This window comes from Thermobia domestica, chromosome 16 (genome assembly GCF_964235325.1).
Source record: "Thermobia domestica chromosome 16, izTheDome1.hap1.1, whole genome shotgun sequence".
In the NCBI taxonomy this organism is placed as follows: domain Eukaryota; kingdom Metazoa; phylum Arthropoda; class Insecta; order Zygentoma; family Lepismatidae; genus Thermobia; species Thermobia domestica.
The window spans coordinates 126,129,957-126,149,157 of record NC_137469.1 but is presented as its reverse complement, the minus strand read 5'-3'; the positions used below and the strand labels follow the sequence as shown (position 1 = coordinate 126,149,157).

Here is a 19,201-nt window from a genome sequence, read left to right as displayed (position 1 = left end):
CAGTTTAATGCTGCAATCTAGTCAGTGTTGCTAGAACACATATTCAAAGTTCTGACGCTGTTATTGGTAAACTCTTTATTAATACATGTAGTAAGATAACTATGTTGCACAGTAACTTTAATTTTCTTTAATTATCTTTACAGATATGGAATCATCCGGATATTTTGTACTACTTTCTCAAGAAGCGAGGAGAAGACTGCGACCTTGAATTGGAGGAAACTGCTGATGGCACAAGAAAAGCAGGAAAAGGTGTGAAGGTGGAGCCGGGTACAGTTAAAACGGAGAATATACCGAAGAAGGAAGAAGTGTCTAATGACAGCACTCCTGCTGTTAGTGCGAAAACGGAAACTATGGCTAATGACTGTGCTTCAGGAATGAACATGATGGTTCCTCCAAATATGAATAACCAACCTATGTATAATAATCAGCCTATGTATAACAGTAATTCTACCGACTATTCACAAACATACAATGAAATGAACTCGTATTGTCAGAATACAAACAATGCAGCAGCTTGCCCGAATACGAATAATACTAACAACTATTATTCAAACACAAATAATTCGGGTTATTGTAATGATCCAAATAATCAGAATTCCTATTGGCAGAATCCACCGTATTGGCAAAATAATGGTTCTTCCTATTGGCAAAATTCAAATCAAGGAAATAGTTACTGCAATCCAAATCCTCAACAGTCCTATTGGCAGAACACGGGAAATAATCAATATTACTCTAACACTACGAATCAGCAGCCTTATTGTCCGAATCCCGATGGCACAAATTACTGCCCGAATCCAAGTAATAATTCTGCAGGCAACAATTGGCAGTCATATTCTGGCGGTGATATGAATTCTACGTATATGAATTCTTCTTATGGCGATCCAAACACTAATACCAACATGTATGGACCTTCAAATTCAAACAATGCTTCCAACCCTGAACTCATGAATTCTACGTACAACAACACGAACTGTAACGTGCCGTCAAACAACCAACAGTATGATTCATTTTCAAATCCAGCAAATCAACCTTACAATCAGCCAATGCAGGATGGGTCTTACGGTCCCTCTAATCCATCAACGTATGGACAGACAACTAATAATACCTGCGAACAGCCTTCACGTGATCAAATGAATTGTACAGTACCAAATGAAGGAACGCAGAGTATGCAGGGCAATGCAGCCAACTCTGGCACCTCAGGTTCAACAGAGTGCAAAGAAAATCTTGCCACAACTATGCATTGTAACACTGGCTCTAATGCTACAGCTTCTCAGTCGGTATCATCTGAAATGTGTGCTTCTAATTCAACAACACAAGCTCCACCGATGCAGAATCCATTATGTGCTCCAGGAGGTTTGCAGAATAATTCTAGTAACGGCATACTTCCTCCGACCCAGTCTTCTGGACTTCAAGGATGCGATCCTGTATCTGGAACTTCCGGAACGTCACAATCGAATATCACGTGCAGTGACTTGCTTCCCAGCAATTGTGATAACTCTGCATCGTCAACTACTAGCTCTATGCCAGCTTCTGGAGCACCTGGTACAGGGATAAAAAATACGAGTGACTCATTGCTGCCGCCAGTATCCGTTTCTTGTCAAATGCCAAGTAGTCAAATGTCAACAGACACATCTAGCATGTATTCTTCTCATAATACCTTAGGCGACCCAATGTCTTCGGCAAACCAAAATGTAGCTAATATGACATCAACACACAACACAAGTAGCGATATTGCTCCGTCACAGCAGATGACAGAAACAACAAATGTAAAATCGTCAGGCGAATGCAACAACATGTTTCCAAATACATCACACAATGTGGACGGATCATCGAACCAAATGATGATGTCTGACAAAGCTTTAGAAAATCAGACGAAGCAATCTCCTTTGTCAATTAGCAAAAACACAGACATTAATTCTGAGAACTCTAATACATGTACATCAGTTGACATGTCATCAAATGACCTTAGTATGTCCATGAGTAATATGAGTGCTAATGATTCTATGCAGACAGAAAATAAAGTTCATTGTGGCTTTCCACCACTTGGTAATGATGATAATAGTCTTCTACAACCAGACAACCCTATTCCGACTTCATCATCAACAGCACTTTCTTCTCAGTCTACTCTTTCGGATTCTCTGTCAACAGGTAACCAAGATTCTTTAGTAACCCAAACTGGTTCAAATAATTCATCTTCGAATGGAACTGCTGGTATGTCAGGAGTCAGTGGCACTGATTGTTATGGAAACTTAACAAACAACCAATTTCCCAGTGTATCATCAGCTATGTCGATCTGTGGAAATCAGAATTCTAGTATATACGGAAACCAAATATCTTCGATGTGTGGGAACGAGTCTACGATGATGTGTGGAACACAACCTTCTAGCATGAATTCTACAGTGTCTGGAACTCAGACATCTCCAATGACTGGAGCTCAGTCATCTCCAATGCCAGGAGCGCAACCATCTCCAATGCCTGGAACACATCCATCGCCAATGACCGGAACACATCCTTCACCAATTTCGGGAACACATTCGTCACCAGTTTCTGGAACTCAGACATCTCCAATAGCTGGAACACATCCTTCACCAATTACTGGAACTCAGCCATCTCCGATGCCTGGAACACATCCCTCACCAATACCTGGAACTCATCCATCACCAATTCCTGGAGCACATCCTTCCCCAATTCCTGGAACTCAGCCGTCTCCAATGCCTGGAACTCAGCCGTCTCCAATGCCAGGTACACATCCTTCACCAATTCCAGGAACTCAACCATCTCCAATGCCAGGTACACATCCTTCTCCAGTGCCTGGAACTCAGCAGTCTCCAATGCCCGGTACACATCCTTCTCCAATGGCTGGAACGCAACAGTCTCCAATGCCAGGTACACATCCTTCTCCAATGGCTGGAACGCAGCAGTCTCCAATGCCAGGTACACATCCTTCTCCAATGACTGGAACTCAACAGTCTCCAATGCCTGGAACTCATCCCTCTCCAATGGGTGTAGCCCAGCAGTCACCAATGCCTGGAGCACATCCCTCTCCAATGGGTGTAACTCAACAGTCACCAATGCCTGGAGCACATCCCTCTCCAATGGGTGTAGCCCAGCAGTCACCAATGCCTGGAGCACATCCTTCTCCGATGACTGGAGCTCAGCAATCTCCAATGCCTGGAACACATCCTTCACCAATTCCTGGGGCATACCCTTCTCCGATGCCAGGAACTCACCCATCACCAGCGTCTGTAACACATCCATCACCAATGTCTCGAACTCAGTCTTCACCACCAATATCTGGAACTCATTCTTCCACTATGTCAGGAACCCAGCCTTCTCCAATGTCCGGAGTTCAGCCCTCCACAATGGACGGAAATCAGTCATCTGCTATGTCAGGATCTCAATTTTCCATGTCAGGAACTCATCCTTCAGCAATGTCCGGAACTGATTCTTCAGCAATGAATGGAACTCAGCCTTCTATGATTAGCGGAAATCAGTCTATGTGTGGAACAGATTCATCTACGATGACAGGCACTCAGCCTTCCACAATGTCCGGAACACAGTTTACTGCATTATCTGGGACACAATTTCCTTCTATGAATTGTGGTCAGAACTCTGGAATGGGAGGAATGCAGCCTTCTACAATGGGTGGAAATCAGCAGTCTTCAATGCCTGCAACACAGCCTTCTCCATTGTCTGGTTCTCATTCATCTGCAATGTCTGGAACACAACCTTCAATGTGTGGAATACAATCTTCTTCAATATGTGGAACACAAACCTCTATGACATGTGATACTCAGTCATCTGGAATGACTGAAACCCATCAATCCGGAATACATGAACCTCAGACATCAACTGTGTGTGAAACACAAACGTCTCAATCTACTGCATGTGAGACACAGCCATCAGTAACATGTGAAAACTCTTTGGCATGTGGAACTCAGACATCTACTGTATGTGGTACTCAGACCTCAGCAATGTGTGGCACACAAACATCAACGATGTGTGGAACTCAAACTTCTTTCATGTGTGAGTCTCAAACATCAACAATGTGCGAGACACAAACATCTATGTGTGGAACTCAGACGTCTTCGTTGGGTGAAACGCAAGCTTCTGCAATGTGCGGGACACAAACCTCAAGTATGTGCGAAACTCAGACGTCTACGATGTGTGGAACTCAGACATTGTCATCCTGTGAAACACAAACTTCCGCAGCTTGCGGAACTCAGACCTCATCAACAGCAACAACCAGTATGTCAACTTCAGTTACCAGCACTGCAACTAGCACTTCTGTCGGGATCGAAACAAGTCAGGACATCAAAGGTTTCCCAGAAGGACGATTCCAAGTGGACATAGGCGCACCAGGTTTCAGAACTGGACGGGAAGATCCTGGAATTCCTTATGATTGGGTAAGAATTATTGAAACTCATTAGACTTAAGTGTTTGCCCCTTAATTTACAAATGGGCTTTATGCATTGTAATTAAAATGTGTGTTCTATCGCATAACACCTACATATTTCATGAATCTTAGATATGAAAAGTAACAGAATTCGATTTCAATTTGAGATGAGGTGAATGATATCAAGTGTGTTACTAGTCTCCTTGTCCACTTTATAGTGAGACTTTGTAGGATTTACAAAATATAGAATGCATAAATTGTATAACAAGATACATAGTATAGCACTAATCAATCTAACAGTTCCTTTCCGTACCTACTCAGTACGTATATTTTATTATTAATAAAAAGTATATTGTAGTATTTGTTGTTGAGCAGTTTATCTTCACAACAAACTGAGAATTCGTACGTCTTAAATGTCATCTTGTTTAAAATTGACAGCTTTATTTTCCGTTACCTTCTTGTAGAAGGTTAGGTGTTTTTAATGAATAAAAAGAAAACAAGTATTAAATTCTATAGTCACGTGATGAAAATGTTGCTATCATGCATCATTTGCGCATTCATCTGTTATTGTATAATGTTCATTTTAAAATTTGATTTTTTTTTCCTAATCTTATAATTGTACATGTTTTAAAACCCAATTCTGCTGTAAACTTGCCAGGAGGCGGGAGCCTAACTATTGAAAATGAACAAGAAGATCGTAAACTACAATGCATTTATTGTACTTGTATAATAAGGTATATCGTAATTAATGTGAAGCCTACTTCGTATGATATTTCGACAATAGTAACTATTTCAGTGAATAGTTTCTGTACACGGAGTTGGTAAGGCATTGACTCTTTAAGTTCTGGAAACTTTAAATTGTGAAAAGTGGTGGATTGATCAATTTTGTCTAACATCCAAATTCTCTAACATTCCTAAAAAATTACGCGTGAATAACTATTTGGAATCTATTAAGTAACTTACCATTCCAAATTTCTGTTTCAGCTTTGGTTCTGAGCCACGTAATTCACCGCTACTGTTATCTTGTTATATTAGCTTTACATATATTGCCTAATATAAAGAACATTAGTATTAGCGTATATGATATAAAACATTTGATAGGATTGTTCTGTATGAGTGAAACTAGCACTTAAAGAAAAGTATAATTCATATTCTACTTTTCACATTTAGTTACGCTTTGTGCATTTTTTAAACAAACAAAAACAAACAAAAAGAAATAAAATAAGCTTTTTCTGTTCCTAAACGATATCTAATTTTAGAATGGATCATTCCAAAACTGTGAAAAGATTCTCTCTATTTCTGCTGATGAAGCGGATGCTATAAGAAGCTGAAAAAGTGCCTGTAGCACGTTATCGTCGACAAAATTCTTTTATGAATTTCACCAGTCAGCAGCAGACACACTTAACAATGCTTTATCTGAAAACATGATACCTGAAAATGGTTTCACTTTAGCTTGAAATTTAATTAATGTAGGCAAGAATGAAGTGCCACTGTATGACTGTTCAGCAAACTGCATAGCGGAATCACTTTCTTCTGGGGTAAGATTGTGCTTCTGTAGCTGTGGATGCAGTATGTAAGCCAAGAAGTGGGCTTGAATTAAAACTTGTTGTTCGGTTTTATGTCATTTTTAGTAACTTTTTGTTTGTTAAATGTTGGAACATTAGACCTGGTAACATTAAAAAGAAAGAAGTTGGTGAGTGAGTGTTCGATGGCGGTATGCAACGCGGACTTGTGGTGACACTGAGTTCTTTCTATGTATATTTGAAGCAATAGGTAGCATTATTTCAAATAATTACAGTAATGACTTGTGTCATTTAAAATCGAAAACCAGATGAAACATTGTTCGTATCTGCTTTCATGCTTTTTTTTTTTTTTTTTTTTTTTAATTTCCTTATTTTGTAGCATATCATGCAAGTCTTCTTTAAGCATATCGTATGCATGTCCTTTCGTATTTAAATTGCTTATTTTCTGTTGTGTAATTGGATCAATTTGTGGACGATCTTCTTCACAAACTTTCAGTAAAACGACCAGTTTTAACATATAATGCCAAACATTCAATGAAAGTGTTCCACCGAACTTCCGAAAGTATAATTAAGACTTACCCTCTTGTTCGTGATATTTACTGGATGCAAAATGATAATTTCTAAAATATTTCACAAGAGACAACACATGCTCCTTTACACTTTCAACTACTAGATCTTTTGTTAACAAATGAAGTAGAATTTAAGATGAACTGAACAGCCATATGTAATAACGTCGAGATTTTCTGATTCACTTAATGCATTTCACATTCTGGCCATGTTTGCTGCATTATCTCTTCTGAACTACACACACAGCACTCAATTTCTTGTTCACAACTTTTGGTAGCAGTTACAGCAATATCATAGAAATATTCTGAAATGTGTGGTTTACTAGACATTTGTCGATCGTACTACAAGCTAGTTCTGGATCTCCCGATTTTTAAAAAAGATATTCGTGCTGAATATCAATAACTTTTGAAAAAAAAAAATGTTGATAAACTTTGCTATACGTTTTCCTTAATGCTTAAGAAACATTGTTGATTGGGATTGAAATAGGTTAACGATTGGGGTTCAGTTTAAAATTCAACCCCTATACTTTCAGTTAAATGCCATAATTAACATTTAATACTAATTCCTAATTTTTCTTCAGTGCGCGACTTTTATTATACGAGGAGAAAAATGTGATTTATATTAAAAAAAAAAAAAATCAACAAGAATGATTTTTTCCACCTGTGTTTTTTGTGGACGCTCTCATATTTTAGGTCAGTGGCTCCCAACCATCCAATATGAAGTGATGCAAAAGTTTGATTTGAAAATCGTGGTTCATTTAATAATTAGTTAAAATAAATTTTGAAACATACTCCAGTCAGCGCCTCCAGCGGTGACAACAGTACTCAGTATTACATAAAGACTTTAAAGAAACTTACAGGTTTACACGACTATGATTAAAATTTTATTAATAAGAAAATTAAATCAATGTGTCACGGTGTCGTGGCTATTCAGTGAAGAGTATCATACGTGAATAAAGATTGGGAATCACTGCTTTAACCTTTTTTGTGCATAAATTTATTTATATTTTCAGTTTTTAGGTCATTGATACCCGAACCCTAATTATAAATATTTTATCTGTTACTTCACAGGCAACGGAGCTGTTGAAGGGCTACGTCCCAGGATCAATAGAAAATTCCGCAAAAATGGAAGTGTTCTTCTGTATTCTTGAAGAAGCCATGGCTTTAGGAGATCGAATGTTAGTTTTCAGTCAGTCTCTTTTTACGCTTAATCTCATTGAAGACTTCCTTCAGCGTAACAACATGCCTGGAAAGAAGGAGAAATGGGCTCGCAATTGGAACTACTACAGTAAGTTAAATGATTTAGTATTTTGTTTCTCATATGATATATATTTCCATGGCTGACGCTATTTAGTCCCACCAGTAAATATTGGCTTTGTCTTGAAGAAATGTGAAATATGCTCTCCCATAACGTGTTGGACGTGTGATGCATAATTTTTAAACATACTCGTATTTACTGCTCCTAATATTTAATGTACAATTAATAATGAGAAAAAAAAAAAAAACTGTTACTTCAGAGTACAATGATTTAAGATATGTTAAAGTAGTTTTTATTTTCTCTCAAGAAAATTCAAACATAAAAGGAAGATTTTCAGTCAATGCAGAAGGTGCAGTAGATAATTTAAAAGAACAAAGGTTAATATCACGCAGACTTGTGTACGATTCAGTAGCTTCTTCTGGTGACCTTGAGAAACTAACTATAAGCAGATGAATGATTTGTTATGCAGGAAATGCTTGTAGTCGATTTGAAGAAGCAATAAATCAGTAACGTGAGGAAAAGAATTTCAAGACAGGGAAATAAAGATCATTCTTAACGAGGTTGAAGTTAAGAAGACTAAAATAATGGAAAATTTGTCCAATATTGTTGAGGAAATAAAGCGTTTGTGATAGTGAAATGAATTGCGTAATACGAGGGATGATCAGAAAGTAGTTACAAAGCTTGCAGTGAAGTGTGTATATATTATTACATACAACCAATCAGGGTGGATTGATTTAAATCAGTCTGATTTAAATCACGATTTAAATCACTTGATTTTTTAAATAAAAATCGTTGATTTAAATCAAATTCCGAAATAATTTAAAGTGAAAATAAGTAAAGTCCCGTTTCTGTTCTGTTATTCCGATTTTATGGAAGATGATAATCATAATACAATGAGACTGAAATATACAGTATGTACAGCTTTCAAAACAAGTGTCATGCAGAGGATGATTAGGGAAAATCTCGTTTTGAACGGGTAACAGGGCAATCCTGTTTTCTTCTCTTCGTAACATAGGGTTTATATTGTAAATCGTTAGTTATTCCAACGGGGAAATCACCTTCGACATTTAAGACGAAGATTCTTTTGTGTGCGCGTGTATATATTTGTTCCCAGATAATAGGGCGTATTTAGAAGTGTCCTATCCCTCTCTGATTTTTTCTTTAGATTTTATAACTTTAAGCAAAATTTATGTATTTCGTGCCGCAAGCTAGTTACAATTTCCTTAAAAATATGTCCCTGCCAAATATCAGTGACTTTTGTGGAAAAAAGTGCCACTTTGATAAGCGTTGCTGTACTTTTTCCTTAACGCTTAACCTTTTAAATTATATCACCAATTTTTAGGTGATAGGATAAAATCTTCATTATTTGATTAAAAAAGTACCAATAAAGCTTTTTACTTCGTTTTTTCAAGATTGAAGGAATTGTAGAGCACGTTACATATGCTTTCACGTCTCTGCGTCGAGACATAGGATGTGAGGACGTCATATTTTTTTTTAAAAGATATTTTTTGTGCCTATTTTTATTATTTTTTGGCGGGCCTACATTTTGCATTCAAAAGACTGAAATTCTGCACACTCGTTCAGTGCACCCTTAGTATTTTTTAGATGATTTCAGATTTCTGCGTGAAAACAGGGGGGTCCAGAGGGGCAAAAATGTAAAAACAAAAGGATATTTTTAACAAAAAATAGCTTTCTTCGCGATTTCCCCGCCTAAGATGGAGACATATGAATGGTACCATCTGAAAGGCTGTTCTGTTCTGAAGAGAATGATGTACGAACCATGATCTTAGGATAAATAGGGATGGCTCAGAAAACTGTTACCTGAGATCCTGTTTTATACGGGAATCTGGGATATTTGGGGATATTATTTTTCGCGGGCTTACTTTTGCATCTAGAAGTTTGAAATTTTGGACACTCATTCACTGCACCCCTTAGTATTTTTCAGATTTGTTTCAGATTGTTGTCTTTAAACACAGGCGGTACAGAGGGGTAAAAAGTAAATAAAAAAGGGGGTTATTTCTTAACAGAAAATCCTTTTCTTCGTGATTTTCCAGCCCCAGGTAGCCTACACGATGGAGACATTTGAATGGTACCGTTTGAAACTCTGTTTTATTCTAGGATAAATAGGGATGTCTGAGGAAATTTTTATATTACATCCGGGTCATCTGGGGTATGGTGAGGATGTTCTTAGCTCATTGTTAAATATTTTTCCCGCCCTTACTATTCAAGATAGAAGCTTGAAATTTTGTACACACGTTTAGTACACCCTTAGTATTTAACAGTTGATTTTGAGATCTGTGCGTTAACACAGGGGAATCCAGAGGGGATCAAAATTTGAAAAAAAAAAAATCAGAAAAAATCCCGACATCTCAAAATTTTCCGCTTCAGGGACATGATAGGGAAAATGTGAGTGTTACCGTTTTAAAGGCTGTTCTATTCTGAAGAGAATGAGGTATGAACCATCATCCTAGGATAAATAGGGATGATGCTTGACTGAAAGTCTATAATTCACCCCCCCCCCCAAAAAAAAAGCCATAATTTAAAATTAAGAAACATTGTTTGGGATTGATATAGGTTAACGATTGGGGATTAATTCAAAATTCAGCCCCAATACTTTCACTTAAATGGCATAATTGGCATTTAATACTAATTTGTAATGCTTTTTCTTCAGTTCGCGACTTGTATTATACGATGAGAAAGATTTGATTTAAATCAAATAATCGATTTAAATAAAAAAAAATCATCAAAAATTATTTTTTTTAAAAAAAATCATGATTTTTTTTCCACCCTGCAACCAATACAGCCAACAGAGAGTACATACATTAGGTTATTTTTCGACACAATCTCCTATTGGTTGAGACACTTATCGCGTCGTAGGATAAGTTTAAAGACTCCTTCTGGTAAAAAATTATGTCCTTGTGTGTTTGGCCACGTTGTCATGAAGTGTTTCACCTCTTCGTTTGAAGCGAAGCGATGGCCTCCTAAGTACTCCTTTAAGTATGGGAACAAATGAAAGTCACTTGACGGCGTCCAAGGTGCTCTTTCAATTTCGGGAACAGGTGTAAGTCATTTGGAGCGAGGTCCGGGTTGTTGGGAGGGTGGTCGATAATGTTGATGCCGTGTTGGGTTGGCCATTGCATTCCTCGTCGGTGACATCTTCTCTACCAGCCGCCATTCTGCGATATGCTCACGAGACATTAAACAGTCTCTCCGTAAACCTCTACCAGCTGCCGGTGAATTTCAGCCGCAGTTACGTAGAAATCGAATAATTGAGCGGACTTAGCGAAAACAGTTTTTCAAACGAGTCACCATTTGTGTTTACCTACAACTAGCGCTGCAGGTGGCGGGTAGCTTAAACTCCGAAGTTACCAATGCATGTATTAGAATTACCGACCACACCTTATTCCTCTATAGCAGACGAAACTCCAGAAATATCGTCCTTGTAACCTTAGTTTGTGATCCTCCCTCGTACTATTGTTTTTTTTTCCTAAAGATTAATATACCGCAGCCAGTTTATGTACAAACCAGGGTTGTTTTGTTTAAAACAAAATACTTAAAACAAATGATTAAAACTTTTTTTTTAAACAATTGATTTTCTTTAAAAACAAATTTTGTATGCGTTTTAAACATTTTGTTTTAAACACGTGTATTTTTTAAGACTCGTTTTAAACATATGTTTATTTTTATAAAAAAAAAAAAAAATCTGCCCGAGAAAGAAAATTGTCAAAAAGTGCTTCTCATTCAGAAGACTTTCTTCCCATGTCAGTGTTTTGATTTCTCGTGGCTACAGCAGGTCAATGTGGTGATCTAAATTTCTCTTTTTTTATTGCTTTGTTTTTAACGTTTATTGTATTGTTTAAATGCTTATCAGTTAACTTCCGAGAAAGTGTCGTAGTCGAAGGTTGGACTACTTGTAGATCTGATATTAAAAAATACATAAAAGAATTATCATGGAATCAAATTTTTGTGTTGTACTCAGAAAGCAAACTAAAGGTTATTTGCTAAATTGCAGTTCTGAAGTTAAAATATCGCAGGCATTCGTTGATACAGTACATGTTGGTTCTCAGTTTCTGTACAACTTGGAATCGTTTAACATGAGTTTTACGGGATGAAGAAAAAAGTATATCATTTGGAGCAAATTTATTAAAGTAATTCTAACTCCATCAGATAAGAAAACGACCATACGAACTCGTTGCAAAACGTGTAAGAAAGAAATGATTGGTTTAGTTCAAAGAATGAAGAATCATAAAAAATGCAATGCTGTGAAAAAAATGGAAACCCAAACAAATGGTACCGTGTGCGTGGGTTTCCTCGGGGTTCTCCCGTTTCCTCCCACTTTCTTCATTCCACCCTTTCATTCATTACTCATCATCACCGTCTCCTTTAGGCCAACCGGCATAACCGTGGGACGAAAAACTCAAAGATTTCATTTCCAAACAAATGGTAAAAGTGTTGATCCGAAAATTGCTTCTGACGATTCTAACGTCAGTGATGTTGAGATACAACTGGAAACTTCAGATAAGAATTAATTTTGTATCATCAATTTCTTTTTCATTATATTATGAAAATTTTATTTAGTCCCTCTGCCCCACCAACATTCTAAATTTTCTTAAAAACTTTACACCTTGGCATAGCTTGTATGAAGGGGCCAGCCGGAAAAGTGCAAGGTATGGCACTCGCCCGCGTAACTAACCATTAAAGCGTGATACTTATTGTAATATCAGTGCCAAAGTCAGTGTCTGCAACAATTTGATCTCAATTTGTTTGTCTGTCTGTATGTACCACACTACAGAACGCAATTTTTGACCTTTTAACATTAAATTTTGAGGGAAAAAGCATTAGACTTTGGAATTCGCTGTATAGATTTTGACTGCGATCTGACGTAAAATTTCAGAATTACTGTTCGGATCCCACTTTAAACAGAAAGCCCTCTCTCACAGCCTTGCTACTGATGCAAGACTGTAATGAATCAAACTAAACAAACTAATTTTATGCGTTTCGAACAAACATGGGTTGCAGGATAAATTTGGCTCCAACTCAGTTTTTGTAAACTATTTTTAGATATGGAACGTTCAGAGCACGAGGGATCCAAGGCCATTTTCAGAAAGGTTCACTTTTGCCCAGAAAACGTAGTATTTTCGTAGCCAAGGGTACGAAATAAATGAAACAAAATCCACGTGAAAGTGTGTAGACTAGAGTTTCATAGGACAACCACTAGATAAGGGCGTTGATGAAATGATCCCCCCTAATTTCCCCCTCCTTGCTCATAAATTTAAGATATTAACATTATATTGTGTGCACTGCAGCGTAGGAATGATTAACAAGTCAAGCTCCGAATGTCATAGTCAATGATGCATAATTACTTTAAATAAATGTAGGGTATGTCCAAAAGAATACACCGACGGAAAACGTCATATTTTCACAACCACAAATCCGAGATGAAAGAAGCAGAAACCACATGACAACATGCAATCTAGAATTTTATATAATTGTTGCTAGAGGAGTGTTCTTTCAGAGGTCATCCGCCCCCTACCCTGAATTTCAGATTTTGGAGGCAGTAATGCAGATTTAGAAACCTTTTGCAGAGTAAAGTCCAACATAAAAAATTGAAGTCCTTACACCGAATAAATATTGATTTTGATCATTTATAACCCATTTCCATTGGCTGTAAGGAGCTATAGTTCTGCATTGCTCTTTTGTATATTTTTTGGTCCAAGGATTACAAAGGTGGCTCTACTTTCGAGTTTCGGTCCTGCTTAAAATACTGGCAATTGGGACTAAGCAACTTTCCAGTTTTAATCATCAGTAATCATTCTCCGTATTTACTCGGTGTAAGGACCTCAAGCTTGTTCTGTTGAACTTTGTTTATCAAAAGATTTCTAAAACTGCCTTACTGCCCCCAAAATCTGAAATTCAGGATGGGAATGGGGACGGTTGCCCTCCAGTCCCACTTTGGCTCTCGTATGAAACTATTCCACGCCCTTTCGCATGGCTTTAGTTGCATTTGTTTTGGATTCTTGACTGCGAAGATATTATATTTTGAAATAGGATTCATTTGCTGTGTAAAACTGAACTCTATTGAAAATGGATTTGGATATTGTGCTCTGAACGTCCGAAATATTACCTTTTTTTCTTTAAATTATTGACTCAAAAAACAACCAATTACATAGGCTTGCAGAAAATATTCTAAGGTTAGTGCAACATGAAGTGTGCTTCAAACATTATTTTTCGAAAATGTATTATTTTAAAATAATTTTAGTAGCATTAGTGTTATGAAATAGTAATCAAATTTTGCAACAAAAATCTTACCCGCTTCCACGAAATGCGAGCTTAGCCCCTAAAGGCATAACTGGAAAACTTTCAGCAGCGGTAACTCCGAAAGTACTTGCTTTAGGGCTGAAATAACCGCACATGCATATTTCTAGTAAGATTCTAGCCTTAAAACATGTAACATGACTTATTTGTATTTGAAATTTCGAATACGAATCAAAGGCGTCCGCCATGATTCTTGGTAGCGCCATCTGATGTGTCAGAGCACTGTTAAATTCAAGCATGTTCAAGAGAGAGCTAAGCCCCCCTAGGATATATACGCCCTCCCTAGAGTAAATCTATACACATGCATTGAAATATTTTTTTTCTGTTTAATTTTTTCGGAAATAAAGCCTTAAAAGCAAGGATTTTTTTAAAAGAACATTAGTTTTTTTTTTTTTTTTGCCCAATCTAATTGTTCTAATTAACAAACCGCGTTCTCATATAAAGTCCCAAGTTAAATAAAAACTTCGAAATTAAATATAGATATCACGCAAACGCTTTACAACGTTAGTTTGGGGAAATGGCAAAATGTTGCTTATTGCAACCGACCAGACAAGAAGTTGTGAGTTTTGTTGCAATAGATTCTTGCTGCCGTATTGCAGTCTAGAACAGAGCCCTCCTTAAATTTTTATTTTCCCCCTTGTACACAGGTCTGAATTCAACTCTGTGTCGGAGCACTTCCAAGTTTCATCATTTTCCCTCAACCCTTTCTCAACACACAGGGATGGTGAGGACTTTTGTTTTGCCATGTATATTGATAGCTTGTGTGAAATATCTATAGTAAATAGATTTTAAAATTTACCTAAAAAGCTTGTTTTAAGCAAGAAAGTACTTACGAGAGGCACTGGCAAGAGGGTGTAATAAAAGGGGGTCATGATATGAAATAAGTTGAGAATTACTAATCTATACTGAAATATTCTCTACCCACAGTGTAGTCTTAACGACAATAAAATAAATGTAAAGATCCCAAAAAAGTTTTAATAAATACGTTATTACACGATTTTGAAATATGTTTAAAATTATGCTTTAAACTGTTCAAGATGTTTAAAACATGCATTTTTTTTTTTTTAAACATGTTTAAAACATTTTGAACACCTTTTTCATGTTTTAAACACTTGTTTTTTAATTATTTTTTCCAACCCTGGTACACATACATCCACTCTTTTCCGAGAAGTGTCTCGCTGTGACTTTTCGCTTTCATATCTGACGAGTCTCATGTGACTAAAATTACAGACTAATTTAAGGAAAGATCTTTAATTTCTTGCTTTCTGCAGGAGTGTTTCTTAGGTAAATGTTCTGTAATTTCATAATGAAAATATGTTGTGTTTGTTTTTATATTATTCATTATTGTAGTTAATAGAAAAAATTACGTGTAATCGTAGTCATGTTTCCTTGCTCTTGTTTTTCTATCAGCATGGGAAAATCTGTGGGGCTAATTACATATCAGGAAAAAATTAAGAAAAAATGTTCTGGAAAACTGGAGGAAGTGTATTAATTCTTCCCTGTAATTTTTATAGCCGCCCTGGAAGAGCGACTTCATAATAATTTAAGAGTTCGGACACCCCCTGTGATTCATGTTCCGTATCTGGTGAGAATTTAAAATCTTAATGGTTGACTTCAGTGTCGTTAGGCAAGCGAGTCCTACTTGAATGTTCTACTTTCGGACAATAATAGGAGAGAAGGAAATTAAATAGACCCATGTGATTGTTAAATAGACCTATGTAGGGTGGACCATTTTAATCCATTCAAAGAAATATCTCGAAAGCTCCACACCGGTTCGGAAAAAGTTGTGAGTGAACTGGGGATAACTTGAAAACCTTTAATGGAAACCCCTAGATTTCACTTCAGATTTATATATAATAATAATAATAATAATAATAATAATAATAATAATAATAATAATAATAATAATAATAATAATAATAATAATAATAATAAAACAAAACTGATGAACCTTCCCACCCCCAGGTGGGGTGGAAGGTTAATTTTGAAATTTTAAATAGAAGTATAGAAGTCCATAGTTTTCATTGCAGCTTTAGATTCTCCAGAAAAAAAATACAATTAGTTTGACCTACGATTAATACCTTATCCCATCACTTAGGGTGGGAGATCAGCTTTGAAATCTTTATTGGGAATCTTAATTTTTTATTTCTGATGTGGTCTCAAAAAAATAATAATAATAATAATAATAATAAATAAATAAATAAATAAATTTACTTATAATTAGTCGAAATAATTAAACTACTTTTAGCGCTATCCAGGAAGAATGACATGGACACAGTACTTTTCTGTTCCGATTGGGTGCTTGTTTTTGGTGAATTTTCCCACCCCTGACCTTTGAGGTGGTTGTTTTAGGTGAGACTCGTCCTAGGCCAGACTAATGTAATTTTTTCTGGAGAATCTTAGATTGCAATAAAAAATAGGATCTTCCATTTGAGATTTCAAATTTGCCCCAGTTACACTCAAAGGGTGGACGTGTGTGATCAAGTTTAGTATTATTGGATGACCATTTCGAGACGAACAAATTTCAGTCACAACCTTTTTTTTTTTTTTTTTTTTTTCTTAGGCGGTATATAGTTTTCAAGATGTTTCCGTGGAGTCCTGTATATACACTGCTTGACACTTGCTAAGGAACAACTGATTTCTGCGACATATAAATCCCGCAGCCGACCAACTACAGTAAAATGCAATGGAGAGGACGTAGTTGAGCAGCTTTTTTAAATAAAAGGCAATGCACGAAAGCTCTGTATTCAGTGCATGCAGTGAGGTGTTTGATGTAAATAGTGCCGTAGATGGTGGAACTCAGTTCTGTGAAATTCAGGATGGTGGAGCAATAATTAAATGCAAAATTACTTGAAGACACCATTTGAGTGCGTACGATCGTGGACATGCAGTTGGACGGCTGGAAGCTGGTCAAAATGTCACTACTGTGGCGACAGCAATGGGAGTGTCAAAATGTGTCATCTCGCAATTGAAAAAGGCCGCGGAAAGTGGAAATGCGATGCGAAAGCATGCTGGTGGTCGTCGAATTAAGATCACGCTTCAAGACGATCAATGTGCATCCTTAATGGCGAAGAGGAACAGACATCGCACTCCACGTCAGATAGTTGCAGACCTTGCAACCACTATCGGTACCCACGTATATGCCAGAACCATTTCGTGGCGCTTAAATTAAGTGTTTGTATACAAGGAAACCTGTTAAATAGATCACACTTCAACCACGCCATCGTCGCTAATTATTACAGTGATGTCAGGAACATGTGGGTTGGGATCAGCAACAGTGGTAAAGAGCGATGTTCTCCGACGAATACCGTTTCACTGTGACAAATGATTCAATCCATCAGTTATTGTGGTGAAAGCGGGAAACACGTTATTCACAACATAATGTTCATGAACGTGATCGCCATGGCCAAGGCGTGATGGTGTGGGCATTCATTATGCACAATGGCAGAATCCCGCTTTAAGCGATGTAGCGTAACATCTCAGCGGTATTGCAGAGATATTCTTCTGAATCATGTTCGTCGTTTTTGGAGTGCAATATGGACGACAATGCGCGTCCGTACAGTACCGCTGAAGTGACACACTTAAACGTGAAGATATTACACGAATGCAATAACCTTCATATTCTCCGGTTTTTAATCCTATTGAGCATGCCTGGGATATCCTTGGCAGACGTGTTTCTCATCGAACTCCCTCTTCCGAAATCGTGCAAGAATTGACAAACGCCTTGCGAGAGGAGGGAGACAATATCCCCCGAGGGTTCCTCACTAGTTTAGTGGACATCTATAACAGATGCAAAATGTGCATTAGTGTCTGCACATATCTGTGGTACTCATGTTTGTGTCCTGGCAGAAAGACTCATTTTGCTTGGCTGTTTGGACATGTTCCAAAGAGCATCTTTCTCTTTTTCGTTTTCTTCTTTTTCGGTATAGCACAATCTATACCATTTTCCATTAGAATAATTGCACATTGTCTCTATCTATTGCATATGTACTGCATTTCATTTCTTCCTTCAATGTCTGTTCCGAAAAATGGCACTATTCCTTAGCATTTGTCAAGCAGTGACAAATCTCAATGAAAATGTGAATCTATAAGGAGGTAAAATGCAACTGCATAGGGTTATATAAGCATGACGGAAAGAAATCGAAAGGTAACTGATTTCTGGTCTTCCGGGCCATTTAGAAGAAAAAGTTATTTACTCTTTGAAAACATCTGAAAATTAGTATGGATAGGGGTTGACTTAGTAAGGAATGAGAGACGTTAATTAAAAACTACATCCAATGTTGGCACAACAACAATATAAACACTATCATGAGTTGGTATACTTCCCTGTCTGAAAAGAAGAATGCACTACTTGACTCCGACATGGACAAGCAACAATTGACAAGATTATCTTCACCGCTCTTCTTCGGTGAGTTCACTGTTTCATATTTCTTTGCCTTTTACACACACTTTTATCCTCGTGAACAAAACCCCTGGAGGGCCGAAATCTTCAATTGCAAAGATTTTTAAGAAATCAGAATTTAAAGTGAGATAATAGTTAAAATTTCCGAGTATTTTCCATACTGTTGAGATTAATTTTCTCTTGATTATTTTTCTGAAGATTTTCTAAATATTATTTTTTTTCTGAAAAATAACTGCGCAGTTTTGTTCGTATTCATAAATTAATATTTCATTAAGAACCTTACAATATGATGTTAACGAAGAAGAGACCTTATCAAAGTGTAAAACAGCTCTCCCAAGGGAGAGAAAAGTTTTAAAAATTCCATGTTGCCCACCAACTTATGATTGAGATGAACAAGAAAACACTATGTTGTAAGCAATTTATAATAATAATAATAAAATTCTTCAATGTAATTTATTCTTGGGAAGTGAGTTGTTTTGTTTCGTGTAATTTTCTTTCATTGACAATCATACATTATTTTATATAATTTTCCTTGGAGAAAGCCAGAAGGAGTGACATTAAGCTCAAAGGTTATTATGTGTGCTCCTTCATAACATTGCTCTTTAAGCGATTCACATTATACCAGAAGGGGTCTTATAGGTGGACAAGAGTTTTTGAGTATTTGAGGGACAACATTAGTCAGCTCTTGTTATTATGAAAAACTAGAGATCTCGTCGAATTTACGCGTTTCATAACCTGTAT

At 36.8% G+C, this 19,201-nt stretch overlaps 1 protein-coding gene across 2 annotated transcripts in view; it reads left to right on the top strand.

The window, feature by feature from the left end:
* The window catches only part of LOC145673398 (uncharacterized), a 125,171-nt gene that overhangs the window by 59,574 nt on the left and 46,396 nt on the right, over positions 1-19,201 (top strand). For both annotated transcript variants that reach the window (XM_081743060.1, XM_081743058.1), the window contains exons 9-10: positions 144-4,406; positions 7,557-7,773. In XM_081743060.1, coding sequence (XP_081599186.1) covers positions 144-4,406; positions 7,557-7,773 — 4,480 coding nt within the window. The remainder of the gene's footprint in view (positions 1-143; positions 4,407-7,556; positions 7,774-19,201) is intronic.